We start from the raw sequence: 14,586 nt of genomic DNA, 5'->3' as shown, positions 1-14,586 counted from the left end.
AGAAGCCTATGGCAGATATAAGCTCGTCTGTAATCAAGTCACAATGAAGGTTAGGCAAGCAAAGGCTGATTACGAGAAATCCTTAACAAAGGATGCAAACAAAAACAACAAAGATTTTTTTACTTATGTATTCTAGAAGGAAGGGGATGAATCAGATTGGTTCACTTGATGTTATTGGTTCAGCTGTTGATGATCCTACTCAGATAGCTGACAAACTGAATGAGTATTTTGCATCTACATCCACACATGAGGAATTCTGTAAGGAAAGGGAGGGCAGAAGTTTATCAAACTCTAACAGGGAGCTAAGTTATATTGTAATAACTGAGAGCAAAATGGAGGAGAAATAGTTGAAATTAAACATAAAAAAGTCACCTGGGGTGGATGGTATCTATCCAGTTATATTGAAGGATGCAGCTAGGGAAATTAGCAAACATTTAGCCATAATTATGAGAGAATCCTTAGAATCAGGAAGATGTGCAACTGTATCCCCAATTCATCAAGGGGGCTCAAAAGGTGACAAATAATTATAGACCTGTTCGTTTAACTTCTGTTCTGTGAAAAATAATGGAGTTAAAGAAGTGATGCTGGATCACCTAGACAAGACTGCAGTAATAGTTCAGACACAGGCTTGTTAAGGGGAAGTCTTGTCTGACCAATTTGATTGGATACTATGATGTGGTCACAAAGGAACTGGATGCAAAAAATAATTCTGATATCATATACTTGGATTTCAGGAAAGCTTTTGATACTGTTACTCTTGGAAGACTGCTTTACAAATTGGAGCAGTATGGCATTAGGGGCAAGTTGCTGCAATGGATAAAGGGATGGTTGAGTGAGAGACGGCAGAGAGTGGTAATAAATGGACCCTGCTCCATGTGGATTAATGTTATTAGTGGAGTCCCTGAGGGTTCAGTGCTGGGCCCATTGTTGTTTTGTGTACTTATCAATGGTATCGATGAAGGTATATCAGGCTTAATGTCAAAGTTTGCAGATGATACAAAGGTTGGCAGGGTTTTTAATAACAGTAAAGACAGTATGCTACTGCAACAGGATCTATAAAATTTAGGCAGATGGGCTGAGAAGTGGCAACTAAAGTTTAACATTGACAAATGCGAAGTACTCATATCGGTATCAGTAACCCAAGAGAAATGCACCAACTGTGTGGTACTACACTGAGGGAGGTGGAGAATGAAAAAGACCTGGGGGTAATTGTGCAGTCAGATATGAAGTTCTCTGAGCAGTGCAGACGAGCCAGGTCATGGAGTTTTGTCAATGATGTATAGGAATTTTGCTAGTAGCGACAAGGAGGTGATTGACCCCTTGTATAAGGCAATGGTTAGGCAACACCTTGAGTACTGCGTACATAAGGCGCCTCCGTAGCCAGGTGGGAAGGAGCAGCAGTGCGCAGCACACGCTTCTTGATTAGACCGGGGTTCGAGCCCGTCACCACCAAATACGGAGGATGCGGAAAGGTCAAGGAATGACCACCGCATATCCCGGAGCAATATGGCCTTAGTTGCTAATGCTCCTAAAAACCAACCAAACAAACAAACTGCGTACATGTCTGGAGGCCTCATTTTAGGAAAGATGTAGAGTTGCTAGAATAAGTACCAAGAAGGGCAACAAGATTGGTGAGAGGAGCAAAGGGCTGCTCTTAGCAAGAGAGGCTTAAGTTCTGGAAGTTGCAGCATCTGGGGACTAGGCACCTGTGAGGTGATCTGACTGAGGTGTATAAGGCCTTGAATGGTTTGAGCAGGCTCAATGCTGATGGGATACATCTGCTTGCTCAGATGGAAAACCTGAGAAGGCATAGATTCAAATTGAGGAAAGACAGTTGTAGAATAGATGTGCGGAAGTTTGGCTTTAGTCAGTGGGTAGTTGATTGCTGGAACAGACTTTCATCTGTTGTAGTGGAAATTGATAGTTTAAATAATTTTAAGGCTGAACTAGACAAACATTTGGAGTGACCAGATGGGTGAAATGGAAAGTTTTTTTTTTTTTTTTTTGGTTGATTCTATATAAGCTTGCTTTATTGCATCATATGCCTCAGCTAATCCTAATATATTTGTTTGTATAGTTCACCACTTGTCTAGTTCACCACTTGTCACAGTTATTTGGCCAATAACTTACTCCTACTCTCATTTTTGTTTTCTTAGAACTAATGTCCCCCCAAATTCCAGCCTATGTCTCTGTAAATTTCACTTACCACCCATGTCAATTGGGTGTATTTTCTTAGAATCTATATGCTTGTCCTGCCTGTAACTATCACTTTTTTTTTTCAAAATTAATTTCTATTTTTATTAGTATTAATTTATATTTTATATTCAAATTTATATTTTATTTTATATATTTTTTTTTTCTGGGCACTCATTCTCTGAAACCTTTAGTGACAGATACTAAAAAACTGTGATTTCAATTGTGCAGAAGATAGCCTGCCTCCTTGTAGGATAATGGAGCCATCTAGCAGATTTCCAGGTGACTTTTTTGGCTGATTGCTAAGAGGCCAGTCATCCAACTCAACAATGCAATACATCACTAAGCACACAAACCAGCACAACATACATTACTGGTGCCGACCAGGCTAGCCGGGTGGGTAAAGTGCCTGCCTGGCAACCCAAAGGTTGCAGGTTCGAATCCCACCTCGGCTTGGATCAGAGCACTGCAAAAACCTTGGGAGGTGCATTATGGCCACAGAAGCCGATGTGCCAAGAACTAACTAAAACAAACAAACAAACAAACAAACAAACAAATATTACTGGTTTTGTAGAGATGCTCAACACAGAGACATGAGGCAGGTTTGAGGGAATCTGTTGGAATCTCTCTAACAAAGCCACATATATATACAGATACTTACCATTTGGTAATATCTCTCTCTTCCTGCATAGGGAGAGAGCCACAAGTATATGTAGACTAGAACCCTAAACAGTAGACTACTCAGGTTCTGTGTGCTGGGGATGAATATCAGATGGTTTCAGCTGCTTGCTCTACAATAAATAAAAAAAATGTTCTTACTGTGAGAACAACTTGTTAAGAACACTTTTACTTATTCCCCTTATCAATCACATTGCCATTCTCTGCACCAATTTCAGCAGAGCCATATCTGACCTAAAATGAGGCCTCCAGACATTAGCATTAGTAGAGGCATATGATGTAAGAAACCAGGCTTATGCAGCATCAGCAAAAAAAAAAAAAAAAAAAAAAAAACACCTCCTATTTCACTCCTCCATTTGTTCCAAATGCCTGTTCAGCTCAGCCTTAAATTTATTTAGGCTATCAACTTCCACAACAAGAGATGGAAGTCTTTTCCACCAATCAACCATCCACTGGCTAAAGACAAACTTCTGCACATCCATTCTATAATTGTCTTTCCTCAATTTGAATCTATGCTCCCTCGGGTTCTTAATCCGAGCAAGAGGAAGAATCACATTAGCATTCAGCTTGCTCAACCCATACACCTCAATCAGATCACCTTGCAAGTGCGTACTCTCCATGTGCTGAATTTGCACAACTTAAGTCTTTCTTCATAAGAGCACCCCTTCGTTCCCCTTACTAATCTTGTTGCCCTTCTTTGTACTCATTCTAGCAACTCTACATCCTTCCTAAAATGAGGCCTCCAGACCTGTACACCATACTCTAGGTGTAGCTTGACCATTGCCTTGTACAACGGGATAATCACCTCCCTGTCCCTGTTAGAAAAATTCCTATATATCACTGACAAGACCCCATGACCTGCCCTGGCGGCCGGTCCGCACTGCTCAGCAAACTTCATATCTGATTGCACAGTCGCCCCCAGGTCTTTTTCACTTTCCATTTCCCTGAGTGTAGTACCACACAGTTGGTACATTTCTGTTGGGTTATTGCTACCCATATATAGTACTTTGCACATGTCAATGTTAAACTTCAGTTGCCACTTCTCAGCCCATTTGCCCAACATATCTAGATCCATTTGGAGCAGCATACTGTCTTTACTGTCGTTAACAACCCTGCTAACCTTTGTTATCATCTGCAAACTTGGACATTAATCCTGATATACCTTCATCATTATCATTGATGAATACACAAAACAACAATGGGCCTAGATGGGCCATCCCTTTATCCATTGTAGCAACTTACCCTTAATGCCATAACTCTCCAATTTGTACAGCAGTCTTCCATGTGCAACAGTATTAAAAGCTTCCTGAAATCCAAGTATATGATATCAAAATTATTTTTTCCATCCAGTTCCTTTGTGACCACATCGTAATATCCAATCAAATTAGTCAGACAAGACTTCCCCTTAAAAAGCCTGTGTCTGAACTAATACTGCAGTCTTGTCTAAATGATCCTGCAATGCTATTTTAACCAGTCACTTCATTATTTTCCCCGAAACACAAGTTAAATTAATAAGCCTATAGTTCCTTTTGTCACCTTTTAAACCCCCTTTGTGAGTTGTTGATACATTTGCACACCTCCAGTCCATAGGGACCTCCCCCTGAGTTCAAAGAAGCTCTCATAATTATGGCTAAGGGTGTACTTACTTCCTTTGCTTCCTCCTTTCATATAACTGGATAGATTCTGTCCACCCCATGTGCCTTCCTTATGTTTAACTTCAACAGTTTCTCCTCCACTTTGCTCTCAGTTATTACAACATCATTTAGCTCCCTGTTAAAGTTTGAATAACTTCTAGCATTCCCCTCATTGAATATCTCCTCATGTGTGAATGTAGATGCAAAATACTCATTCAGTTAATCAGCTACCTGAGCATGATCATCAATAGTCAACCCATCTATGTTAAGTGGTCTAAGCTGATTCATACCTTTCCTTCTAGAGTTTACATCAGTAAAGAACTCTTTGCTGTTTTTCTTTGCATCCTTTGCCAACGGTTTCTCGTAATCTGCCTTTGCCTGCCTAATCTCCTTTGTGACTTGATTACAGGCAAGCTTATATCTGCTATAGGCTTCTGTGTCACCTGATAATTTATATGCATCCCATGCATTTTTCTTCATTGCCACAAGCCTCATTAATTCATCTGACATCCATTTAGGCCTGATCCTAGAACAGTATTTCTTAGTTGGATTGAAAAGTCTAGATTATGTCACTGAAGGCTTCCTATTTAGAATTCAATATTGGTAACATAATCACTTTATCTCACTGTACAGAATTTAAAAATTGTCTGAGATCCCTGTAGTCACCTTTACCAAAGAAAAAGCCCTTCCCTTTTGCCTTGATGGTAGTTACATTTTTTTTTAAGTAATTCCCATATCAGTACGTTGTGATCAGTGTCCGCCAGTGGTTCCTTTATCTGCAAATTCTTAATGCATGAATAATCACTGCTGATAATCAGATCAAGAATATTACTCCCTCTGGTTGCCTCTTGAACATGCTGCTGTAGAAAACAGTCATCCAATAAATCTAAAAAGGTTTTGCTAGTGTTTGAGTGACCAACCCACAAGTTCCTGTCAATAACTGGAAAGTTTAAATCCTGCATTATATTACATTCTGATTTACTGGCCTACTCTATTTCTCTGCACAATTGCTCATTATACTCATCAGATTCATTAGGCCTATAATACACGTCTACTTTCGTTTTTCCTTTCCTAGTGCTTATGTCATACCAAACAGACTCAACATTGCAATGTTCATAACATGAATTCGATGTACTTTCTTAGATTTTATGTTTCTTAACTAACAGCATAACTCCTCCTCCCTTCCTGTCCTGTCTATCCTTTCTGTACACATTGTACTCCCCAAATTCCAATTCTGCACTGTACTTATATCTGTGTGACACCACATCTCTGATAATCCCAACAATATCTGCTTTCGATGTCTTGACTAGCACTTCAAGCTCATCAAATTTATTAACTATACTACTAGCATTGGTGTACATTGGTACACCAATTAACATTGGTGTACATGCAAGCATACATGCACTTGTTTCTACTCGTAGTTAGAGCCTAACACACCCATGTATTTATTTGTTCCACTATGACTTCCAACAGTCCTGGAAATCGCTTTTTATGCCTTCCCCTATGCTTTTTAGTGTAAAATTTGGAAGTTTAGAATTTTCATCTGCAACATCATCATCTGAATTGATTTGATTTTACCTCCAGTGCCATTTGCACCAAATCTGCTATGCCAGCTTCTTTTTCTACCAGTAATCCTTGAATGTCTTCAGTAATCATATCTTTTTTCATTTTTTTAGGAGCATCGGTGACTAAGGCCATGTTACTCTGTGTATATTGTTTATAAATTGTGTGTCCTGTTTTGATTTTCTGTTTTGCTGGACTTAAAACCCAAGTTTCCGGAAGAAAAAACCATGCTACTCTCGCCCTAACAACTCAGCCATGTTGTGAAAAAAAAACAATAAAAATTCCTCCCTTCATCGATGGGATTCGAACTCAGGTCTTTTCCATTCAGTGTGGGGAGGAGGGCAATTCTATGAACTGAGGGATTCAGTAATCATATCATCAAAACTTTCTCCTCCTACTGATGTAGCAAGTTCTACTATCGCATCAATTCCGTTTCCTGCCCGTTTGATAATATTTCCTGAATTTACTGCCTCTGGCCATACATTTTTAAACATGCATTTAACGTTGATGGTTTTACTTTGAGCAATAAAGCTCTATGATTCTGATACAGTCCACAATTGAGAAATGTTTCCATGGAGAAATGTTACAAATGGATTTTTTCCAAAATCCATTGTAACGATTTTCTGATGGAATGAGTTTTAAAGTTGGATATAACTCCTTGATCTAATGCCTGAATGAAAGAAGTTGTATTCACCCAGTAAAACTGTGGCAGTAGGAACATAAACTTCAGTGTTTGGATGGCTTAAATCTTTTGGATGGCCTGGTGTGCTATCCAATAGTAATAAAACTTTGAAATCTAGATTATTCCACAAGTTCAATAGCACAGAACGTAACACGCTAATTTCCGAAAAAAATAAAATATAGGGATTTCTCAATAATTGTTTTTTGACTAGCGAGTGAACAGTGGGGATTCAAAAAGATTGGAAATGTTGAAAAATTACATCTAACATAATAGCAGGGTTCCCCCCTGCACAAAAGCTCAAAAATACCCTGTTATGCGAGGTTTACCAAAATTCTCTAACTGTTAGAGTGAAACCGTGTTATATAAGTACTGTTTTGTACGAGGATTGCCACAATTTATCAATTGTTTTAGAGTGAAATAATGTTGTAGAAGTACCATGTTATACGGGGGTTGCCTGTACTTGGATTTTAGGAAAGTTTTTGATACTACTGTACAAATTGGAGCAGTATGGCATTAAGGGAAAGTTGCTACAATCAATAAAAGGATGGTTGAGTGGGAGAAGACAGAGAGTGGTTATCAATAGATACTGTTCTTTATGGACTAATGTTATTGGTGGAGTCCCCCAGGGTTCGGTGTTGGGCCTATTGTTGTTTTTGGTATTTACCAATGATATTGTTAAGGTATATCAGGTATAATGTCAAAGTTTGCAGACGATACGAAGGTTGGCAGGGTTATTAATGACAGTAATGATAGTATGCTACTGCAACAGGATCTGGTAAAGTTGAGCAGATGGGCTGAGAGGTGGCAACTGAAGTTTAACATTGACTGATGTAAAGTACTGCATATGGGTAGCAGTAACCCCAGAGTAATGTATCAACTGGGTGGTACTACACTCAGGGTAGTGGAGAATGAAAAGGACCTGGGGGTAATTGTGCAATCAGATATGAAGTTTTCTAAGCAGTGCAAAAAGGCCGCAAGAGTAGCTCATGGTGTCTTGTGAATGATATACAGGAATTTTGCTAGCAGGGATAAGGAGATGATTGTTCCCTTGTATAAGGCAATGGTCAGGCTACACCTTGAGTACTGTATACAGGTCTGGAGGTCTAATTTTAGGAAAGATGTAGAGCTGCTGGAATGAGTACAGAGAAGGGCAATGAGATTGGTGAGTGGAACAATGGGTTGATGGTACCAAGAAAGGCTTAAGTTCTGCAAATTGCAGCTTCTGGAGACATTAGCAAGCTTAATGCTAATGGAATTTTTCCTCTTGCTCAGATTGCTCACCTGAGGTGACATAAATTCAAATTGAGGAAAGACAATTGTAGAGTAGATGTGCAGAAATTTGCCTTTAGCCAGCAGATGGTTGATAGTTGGACAAACTTTCATCTCTTGTAGTGGAGGTCAGCAACTTAAATTAGTTCAGGGCAGAACTAGACAAACATTTGGAGTGAATGGATGGGTGAAATGGGAAGGGGTTTTTTTTGGCTGATGCTATATAAGCTTGCTTTCTTGCATCGTATGCCTCAACTAATGCTAAATTCTTTTCCATGGGCCTTGCACATTTTCTCCAGGACTTAATTGACGAGGCTCTCATCATGTACTCCCTCATGTTGTGTCTGGGAAGAATTGGAGTCACTTTCAATTTAATCCTAACACAACTTTTTCTCAGTATTGCCTGTACTTATTAAGTAAGTCCTCAGCTCTCCTATTCAATGTGTTCAACGATATCACCTTTTGTTCCCTCTGTTTTCTGCTCTCCGTCATTAACTTTTTTCCCCCTGGAGGAGACGTGCCCTGATCCTTTTTGCATAATATATTTCTTGTTTCCCTGACAATAGAGTCATCAGCAGTAACTACCTGCTATGAGGTGAGTGCATTCTCTCTTGGAGATTTCTGCTGTGTTGCCTGATGCATGAGCTTAAGATCTGGTGTTAAGGTGAGCATCTGAGAGCTTGTTGGATTCCCATTTTAATTCATTAGAATGCCAAGAATGAATGAGAATGAATGAAAGAATCAGAATGAAATTAATTGGAATTCATCAGATCGCAATTAATTTCACATTTTTCACTGAACATACACAGAGATATCCTCCTTTGCTGTATCATGTTTCATTCCAGACATCTCTGCAAACATCGAACAAGTGGCATGTTTTGTAAGGCTGTTATTCATAGAAAAATGACCTCCTTCAATTTTCACCATAGCCACAATATGCTTGTTTGAGTCCTTTGCTTTGCTGCTGTAGTCTGAGACATGATTTCCATTTAAATTCAGTATAATTTATGAATTGTATATTAAACTAATAGATACCTAAACAATAATAACGCTACTCTATACACAGGTTTTGCAGCAATAACATGTATTATGCTAGCATGTTTACTTTATTATGTATATGTTACTCTATCAAGTTTATGTTATATATATTACACTATACAGTTGCATTTGTAATGTTATAAATTAGTTATAGCCTTACTAGATAATAAAATTTCTTAGCTATTGAATACCACTACCATACATTACAAGTTACTAGTTATTAAATAGATATTTGTGCCAAAATCATAAGGCTTAACAAATATTAAGTTGTAACTCTCAAAATCTCTAGCTAAATTTATAAATAAGCTAATGAACATGACTAGGACTATTAAAACAATTTATTGCTCACAATTTAATTTATGTTAATTAAATTTAAAAAATGGCAATATTTTTCAAAAAACTTATCCATCTTAAGTGCTCAAAATTCTTTGATGTGTTATACAATATCATTTTTTGTGTCCTTAAAAAAAAACTGCAGCCATTATCAATCCACTGCAGGATGGAAGCCTCCTCAATGATTCGTGTTGAGGGAAATGGACCATAATCTGGCATGCTGGTCCAGTGCGGGTTGCCAGATCGACCATATTTAGCAGTCAGAGGCTTGAACCCCAGTCTACTCAAAGAGCACGTGCTACTGCACTCCCACTCCTGACTGCTCAGCTACAGAGGCCCCTGGTTGTACCCTTAAAAAGATAACTGTTTTATAACATTTTTAACTTTTGTCCATGGTAACCATACCCTGGTCCTGTTCCACCTATCCTTTTTGCATAGAATATTTTTTATTTCCCTGACACTGACTTTCACCAACAATAGGTACTTCCTGTTGGACCAACACCTTCTGCTTTATAGATCCCACTGTGTTGCCTGGTATGATTGTTTTTATCAGACTTCTGTTTTATTTCCTTCAAAGGTACATCCTTTTTCCTCAAGTCCCCAAATTCATCCATTAAAACACTGAACAGAATGTAATAAAGACAAACCAGTGCAGAGATCATGAATGGTAACTAATAGAAAGGTAAATAAGCGTTGGGGAAAGGGACAGAATATATAGAAAAAATAGGGAAAAGAAAAATTGAGGGAGGAACCTTTCCATCTCTCAGACAGGCTGTGGGATATGTGACAACTTTTCAAAGAACGACGGGACTATTTGCCACGCCAGTTTTGTATGGGTCACTGTCACTGAGCATTTTTGGTGCAAGCAGCATATTGACATGGGTAGCCAGTGCAACATGGAATCAGTCTGGGGTGACATGAGCAATGAGAAACAAAAATGAGAGTAGGAGTGTGTTATAGCTGAATGATTGTAATGGGTATAATAAGCAACTGTACAGATGTATAGAATGGGTCAATTAAATCAGAATGGCTTATAATGGGGGATTTTAACTTTCCAGATATTGATTGTACTTGTGTGTTGGTCACTCACAGTAGCAAGAAGTTTGTAGATTTACTGGATGAATGATTCCTAAACAAGCTTGTTAGTGAGGCAATGAGAGAAAACAATACTCTTGATCTGGTTAGCAGCAACCCTTCATGCATTAAGAATCTGCAGGTAAAAGATCACTAGGTGCTAGTGATCATAGTAAAATGATGTGGGATTTACTTAAAGATATAACTGCTGTCAAGGGCAAAGGGAAGGGCTTTTGCTTTCTTAAAGGTGTCATTAATAAACTGTCTGAGGCTACTACAGTAGCCTCAGACAGTTTATTAATTCTGTGTAGTGGGACAATTGATGATGTACAAATTTAAATGGGAAACATTCAGGGAAGTAATCATAGAATTTACTATGTTCTTTATACCAGCTTAGACCTAAATGGGTGTCCAATGTACTGATGAAACTCATGGCATAGAAGAAGAATGTGTGGGATGCATATAAATTAACAGATCTTACAGAAACATACAGTAGATATAAACTAGTCTGCAGTCAAGTCCAAAAGGTGGTTAGACGACATAAGGGAGACTTTGAGAAATCTCTGGCAATCAGTGCAAAGAAAAATAGAAAATATTTCTTTATGTAAGTAAACAGTAGAAGGAATGAGTTGAATCGCATTAGTCCACTAGATACAAATGATTTAACTTTTTTATTTTATTTTTTGTATGATGTGAGCAATACACGAAGGAACCAGTTTTTTCCTGCTTCCTTTGTGTAACATGGCCGTGAAATCCAACCGTAACCGGAGGTGCGGCACCATCATGATATCCAAGCCCGAGGCGGGATTCGAACCCGCGACCTTTGGGTTGCCAGGCAGGCACTTAACCCACCTGGCTAGCCCGGTCGGCATTTAACTGTTGATAAAACTACTCAGATTGCTGATAAACTGATTAGGTATTTTGCATCTACATTTGCACATTAGGAATTTTTTAGGGTTGGGGATGCCAGAAGTTTATCAAATTATAATAAGGAGCTGAATGATTTTGTGATAACTGAAGTTAAAATGGAAGAGAAATTATTGAAGCTAAATGTGAAAAAAATGCACTTGGGGTGGATGGGATCTATCTAGTTATATTTAGAGAATCACCAAAAGAAGGCAAGAAATGTTTAGCCATAATTATGAGATCATCCTTGAATTCAGGGGAAGTTCCTATGGATTGGTGATGTGTGAATGCATCCCCATTTCACAAAATGGAGATCAAAGCAGCCTGGAAATCAAGGTATCTTGGATTTCAAGCACTTCTGTGGGTCATCATGGAATAAGTAAATACATGGGCTCTGTTAGGGTAACTAATGTTAAGAACTGGTAGATGTATACATCCATATACACATGCTAGGAGATTTTAATGAATTTGAAGTACTTATTCAGTCATCAAATGCAGATATTGTAGGAATATCAGATACATGGTGTCACTCAGACATAAGGGTTGCAGAATTTGTATATGGAGAGTACAATGCATACAGGAAGGACAGACAGGAGGGGTGGGGTTATGTTCTCAGTTAAGAAGCATATTAAATCTAAGGCACTGCATCCTGGTGACATGGGTGGCCAGTGCAATGTCGAATCAGTTTGGCATGACATGAGCACTGGGAAACACAAAAATGAAAGTTGGAATTTAATAGACTGATATGTTTGATTGTAATGAGCATAACAAAGAACTATGCAAAGAAATAAGAGTGAGCCAGTATATTTCAATTGATTGCAAGGCTATCTGAACTAGAAGCTTTTTCAGGAGCTGATAAGTATAAATTTATTTATTGATTTAAAATTATTGTTTTTTATAACTTTTGATTTAAAATTAGTAGTATAGTAATTATTTGTATTTCTCTGATTAATTTGGTGCATTTGTCCTTTGGCCCATGTAATTGCTTAAACTGCATTTCACTTCTGCCGCCATTGTGTTTTATCGATATGAATGTTCAGATTTTACCACCACTGTTTTAGTATTTATATAGGCAATACTTGTATTGTAGGCTTCTGCATAGTTTTGTCAAAGTGTAATTAGTATTAGAAAAGGCTTATAAACTATAATTTATAGCAATACATATATGTTTAAAGTACTTGACTTTATCACTTAGTATGTAACATACAACATTAATATTTGTAGAGCTTTTGTAGCAGTGATTTGATGTGAATGTAGTATTGTGTAACTACTGTAGTGCATAGTAGTGCAACTGTAGGTTTTTAATTTTGGCAAACAAATAGCTTATAGGTTCTAATCATGTAGGTTGGAGTATGTTTGTTTGTTTTAGCTAATAAACTTTATTCTAGTAAGGCCATAACTGATTTAAAACTATATGAACCTAACAGTATAGCACGATACATATAACATAAACTTGATAGTGCAATACACATAACATAACTTGATAGTGCAGTGTATTATTGTATTTAGGTATCTATCAGTTTAGTGTATTTTTCTCAGATTACATTGAATTTAAATGGAAATCATATCTCAGACTAGAGCAGCAAAACAATAGGCGAAAGTAGTGTGAGTGCTGTGGCTTTGGAGAGTGCTGTAGAGTCGGTTCTCCTACAAATCACTGCCTAAAGAAATGTACTACTTAGATGTTTGCAGACTTATCTAGAATGGGACATGATGGAGCCTAGGGAGTCTTTGTGTGTGTTCTGCTGCTACTGTTTTCCTTGTACTCTTTACAGACAGTACGAGTATATAACTATATAACAGTATATCATTAGATAATGACTAATTGTATACAACAGTAGTAGCTGTTTGTGTGTATACACCTGGAAATATAGATCCTGGAATCCAAAAATTTTCAATACCTAATGCTATTGTAATTCAATAAAACAACAAATAATTAAAACTTTTGGATTGATTAGCCCAAATATATGATTTATTACAATTCATAATGGCATGCATAATTTTACCATTGACAGTATCATTAGTTTCTAATTATTATTATTAATATGGAAGAAGTATTTTTGTTTCTTGAAATTTGTCTTTCAGTCAGAATGTAAAAGTGTTCCAGGTTCTGATTTTTAAAAGTCAGCAAGTGTGATAATATAAATGTGGAGTTTTATTTTATAGAAAAGAAACAGAAAAGTGCTGTTGAAAGTTGTGAAAAGCAGACAGTTCAAGTAATATTTAAAAAAGAAAACTATGAAATATATTAATGTTTTTAATTTCGTGTATATTTATATTTTGCACCTTAAAAACTAATAAATTAGTTCAAGATAATAAGATTAAAAGTATTTATGAAATGAAAGTAAATGTGCTGTTTGGCAACTTTCCTGGGCTGAAATCTTGTCGTCTTGCCCTATTATGCTTAGCTAAGAATTTACACATAGCTGCCAACCTTAGAATTTCAGGGATTAGGAGATTTCATAATATTTATTAGAAAAAGTGTACATATAAAATTATTGGATAATAAACATTTAGTTTAATTATAAACATTTGTATTGCTTCTGCAGAAAGCAGATCGCCAAGAATTAGATGAGAAAGTAGCTACAGAACGTTTTGAAACAACCATGGAGAGCTTGGATGTTACAATAAAGGAAATCCAGAGTCAGTTAGAGGTAAGAATTTTTTTTTTTTTTTTTTTTTTTTTTACTTTAAATGGAATAAGCATATTTATTTATTGTTAACACTCAGATAACAAGAGTTGAGGTGCCTCCGTAGCCAGGTGGGCAGGAGCAGCAGTGCGTAGCACACGCTTCTTGATTAGATCTGGGGTTCGAGCCCATACCCACCAAATACGGAGGATGCGGAACGGTCAGAGAATGACCACCGCATATCCCCGGAGCAATATGACCTTAGTTGCTAATGCTCCAAATAACAAACAAACAATTATCTTGCAACAAATCATACTTACTCTTATAATGACCTTGAAGAACTTTTATGACAGCTACCCTCCACTGTCTGCTTACTAGGGGATTTCAATGGCCACCATCCTCTATGGGGATCATTTAAATTAGACAGATGCGGGGGCGCCTCCGTAGCCAGGTGGGAAGGAGCAGCAGTGCGTAGCACACGCTTCTTGATTAGACCGGGGTTCAAGCCCGTCACCACCAAATACGGAGGATGCGGAAAGGTCAGGGAATGACCACCGCATATCCCAGAGCAATATGGCCTTAGTTG

At 37.7% G+C, this 14,586-nt stretch overlaps 1 protein-coding gene across 1 annotated transcript in view; it reads left to right on the top strand.

The window, feature by feature from the left end:
- LOC150090032 (uncharacterized) overlaps positions 1 to 14,586 on the top strand; it is a 329,054-nt gene that overhangs the window by 63,007 nt on the left and 251,461 nt on the right. Inside the window, exon 5 of the mRNA XM_090368942.1 lies at positions 13,920 to 14,024. Within this exon, the coding sequence (XP_090225068.1) occupies positions 13,920 to 14,024 (105 nt within the window). The remainder of the gene's footprint in view (positions 1 to 13,919; positions 14,025 to 14,586) is intronic.

Source organism: Mastigoproctus giganteus, chromosome 2 (assembly GCF_048544385.1).
Source record: "Mastigoproctus giganteus isolate SK-2022 chromosome 2, ASM4854438v1, whole genome shotgun sequence".
NCBI lineage: Eukaryota > Metazoa > Arthropoda > Arachnida > Uropygi > Thelyphonidae > Mastigoproctus > Mastigoproctus giganteus.
Note: the sequence above shows the minus strand (reverse complement) of the source record. Positions and strands in the feature narration are given on the sequence as shown.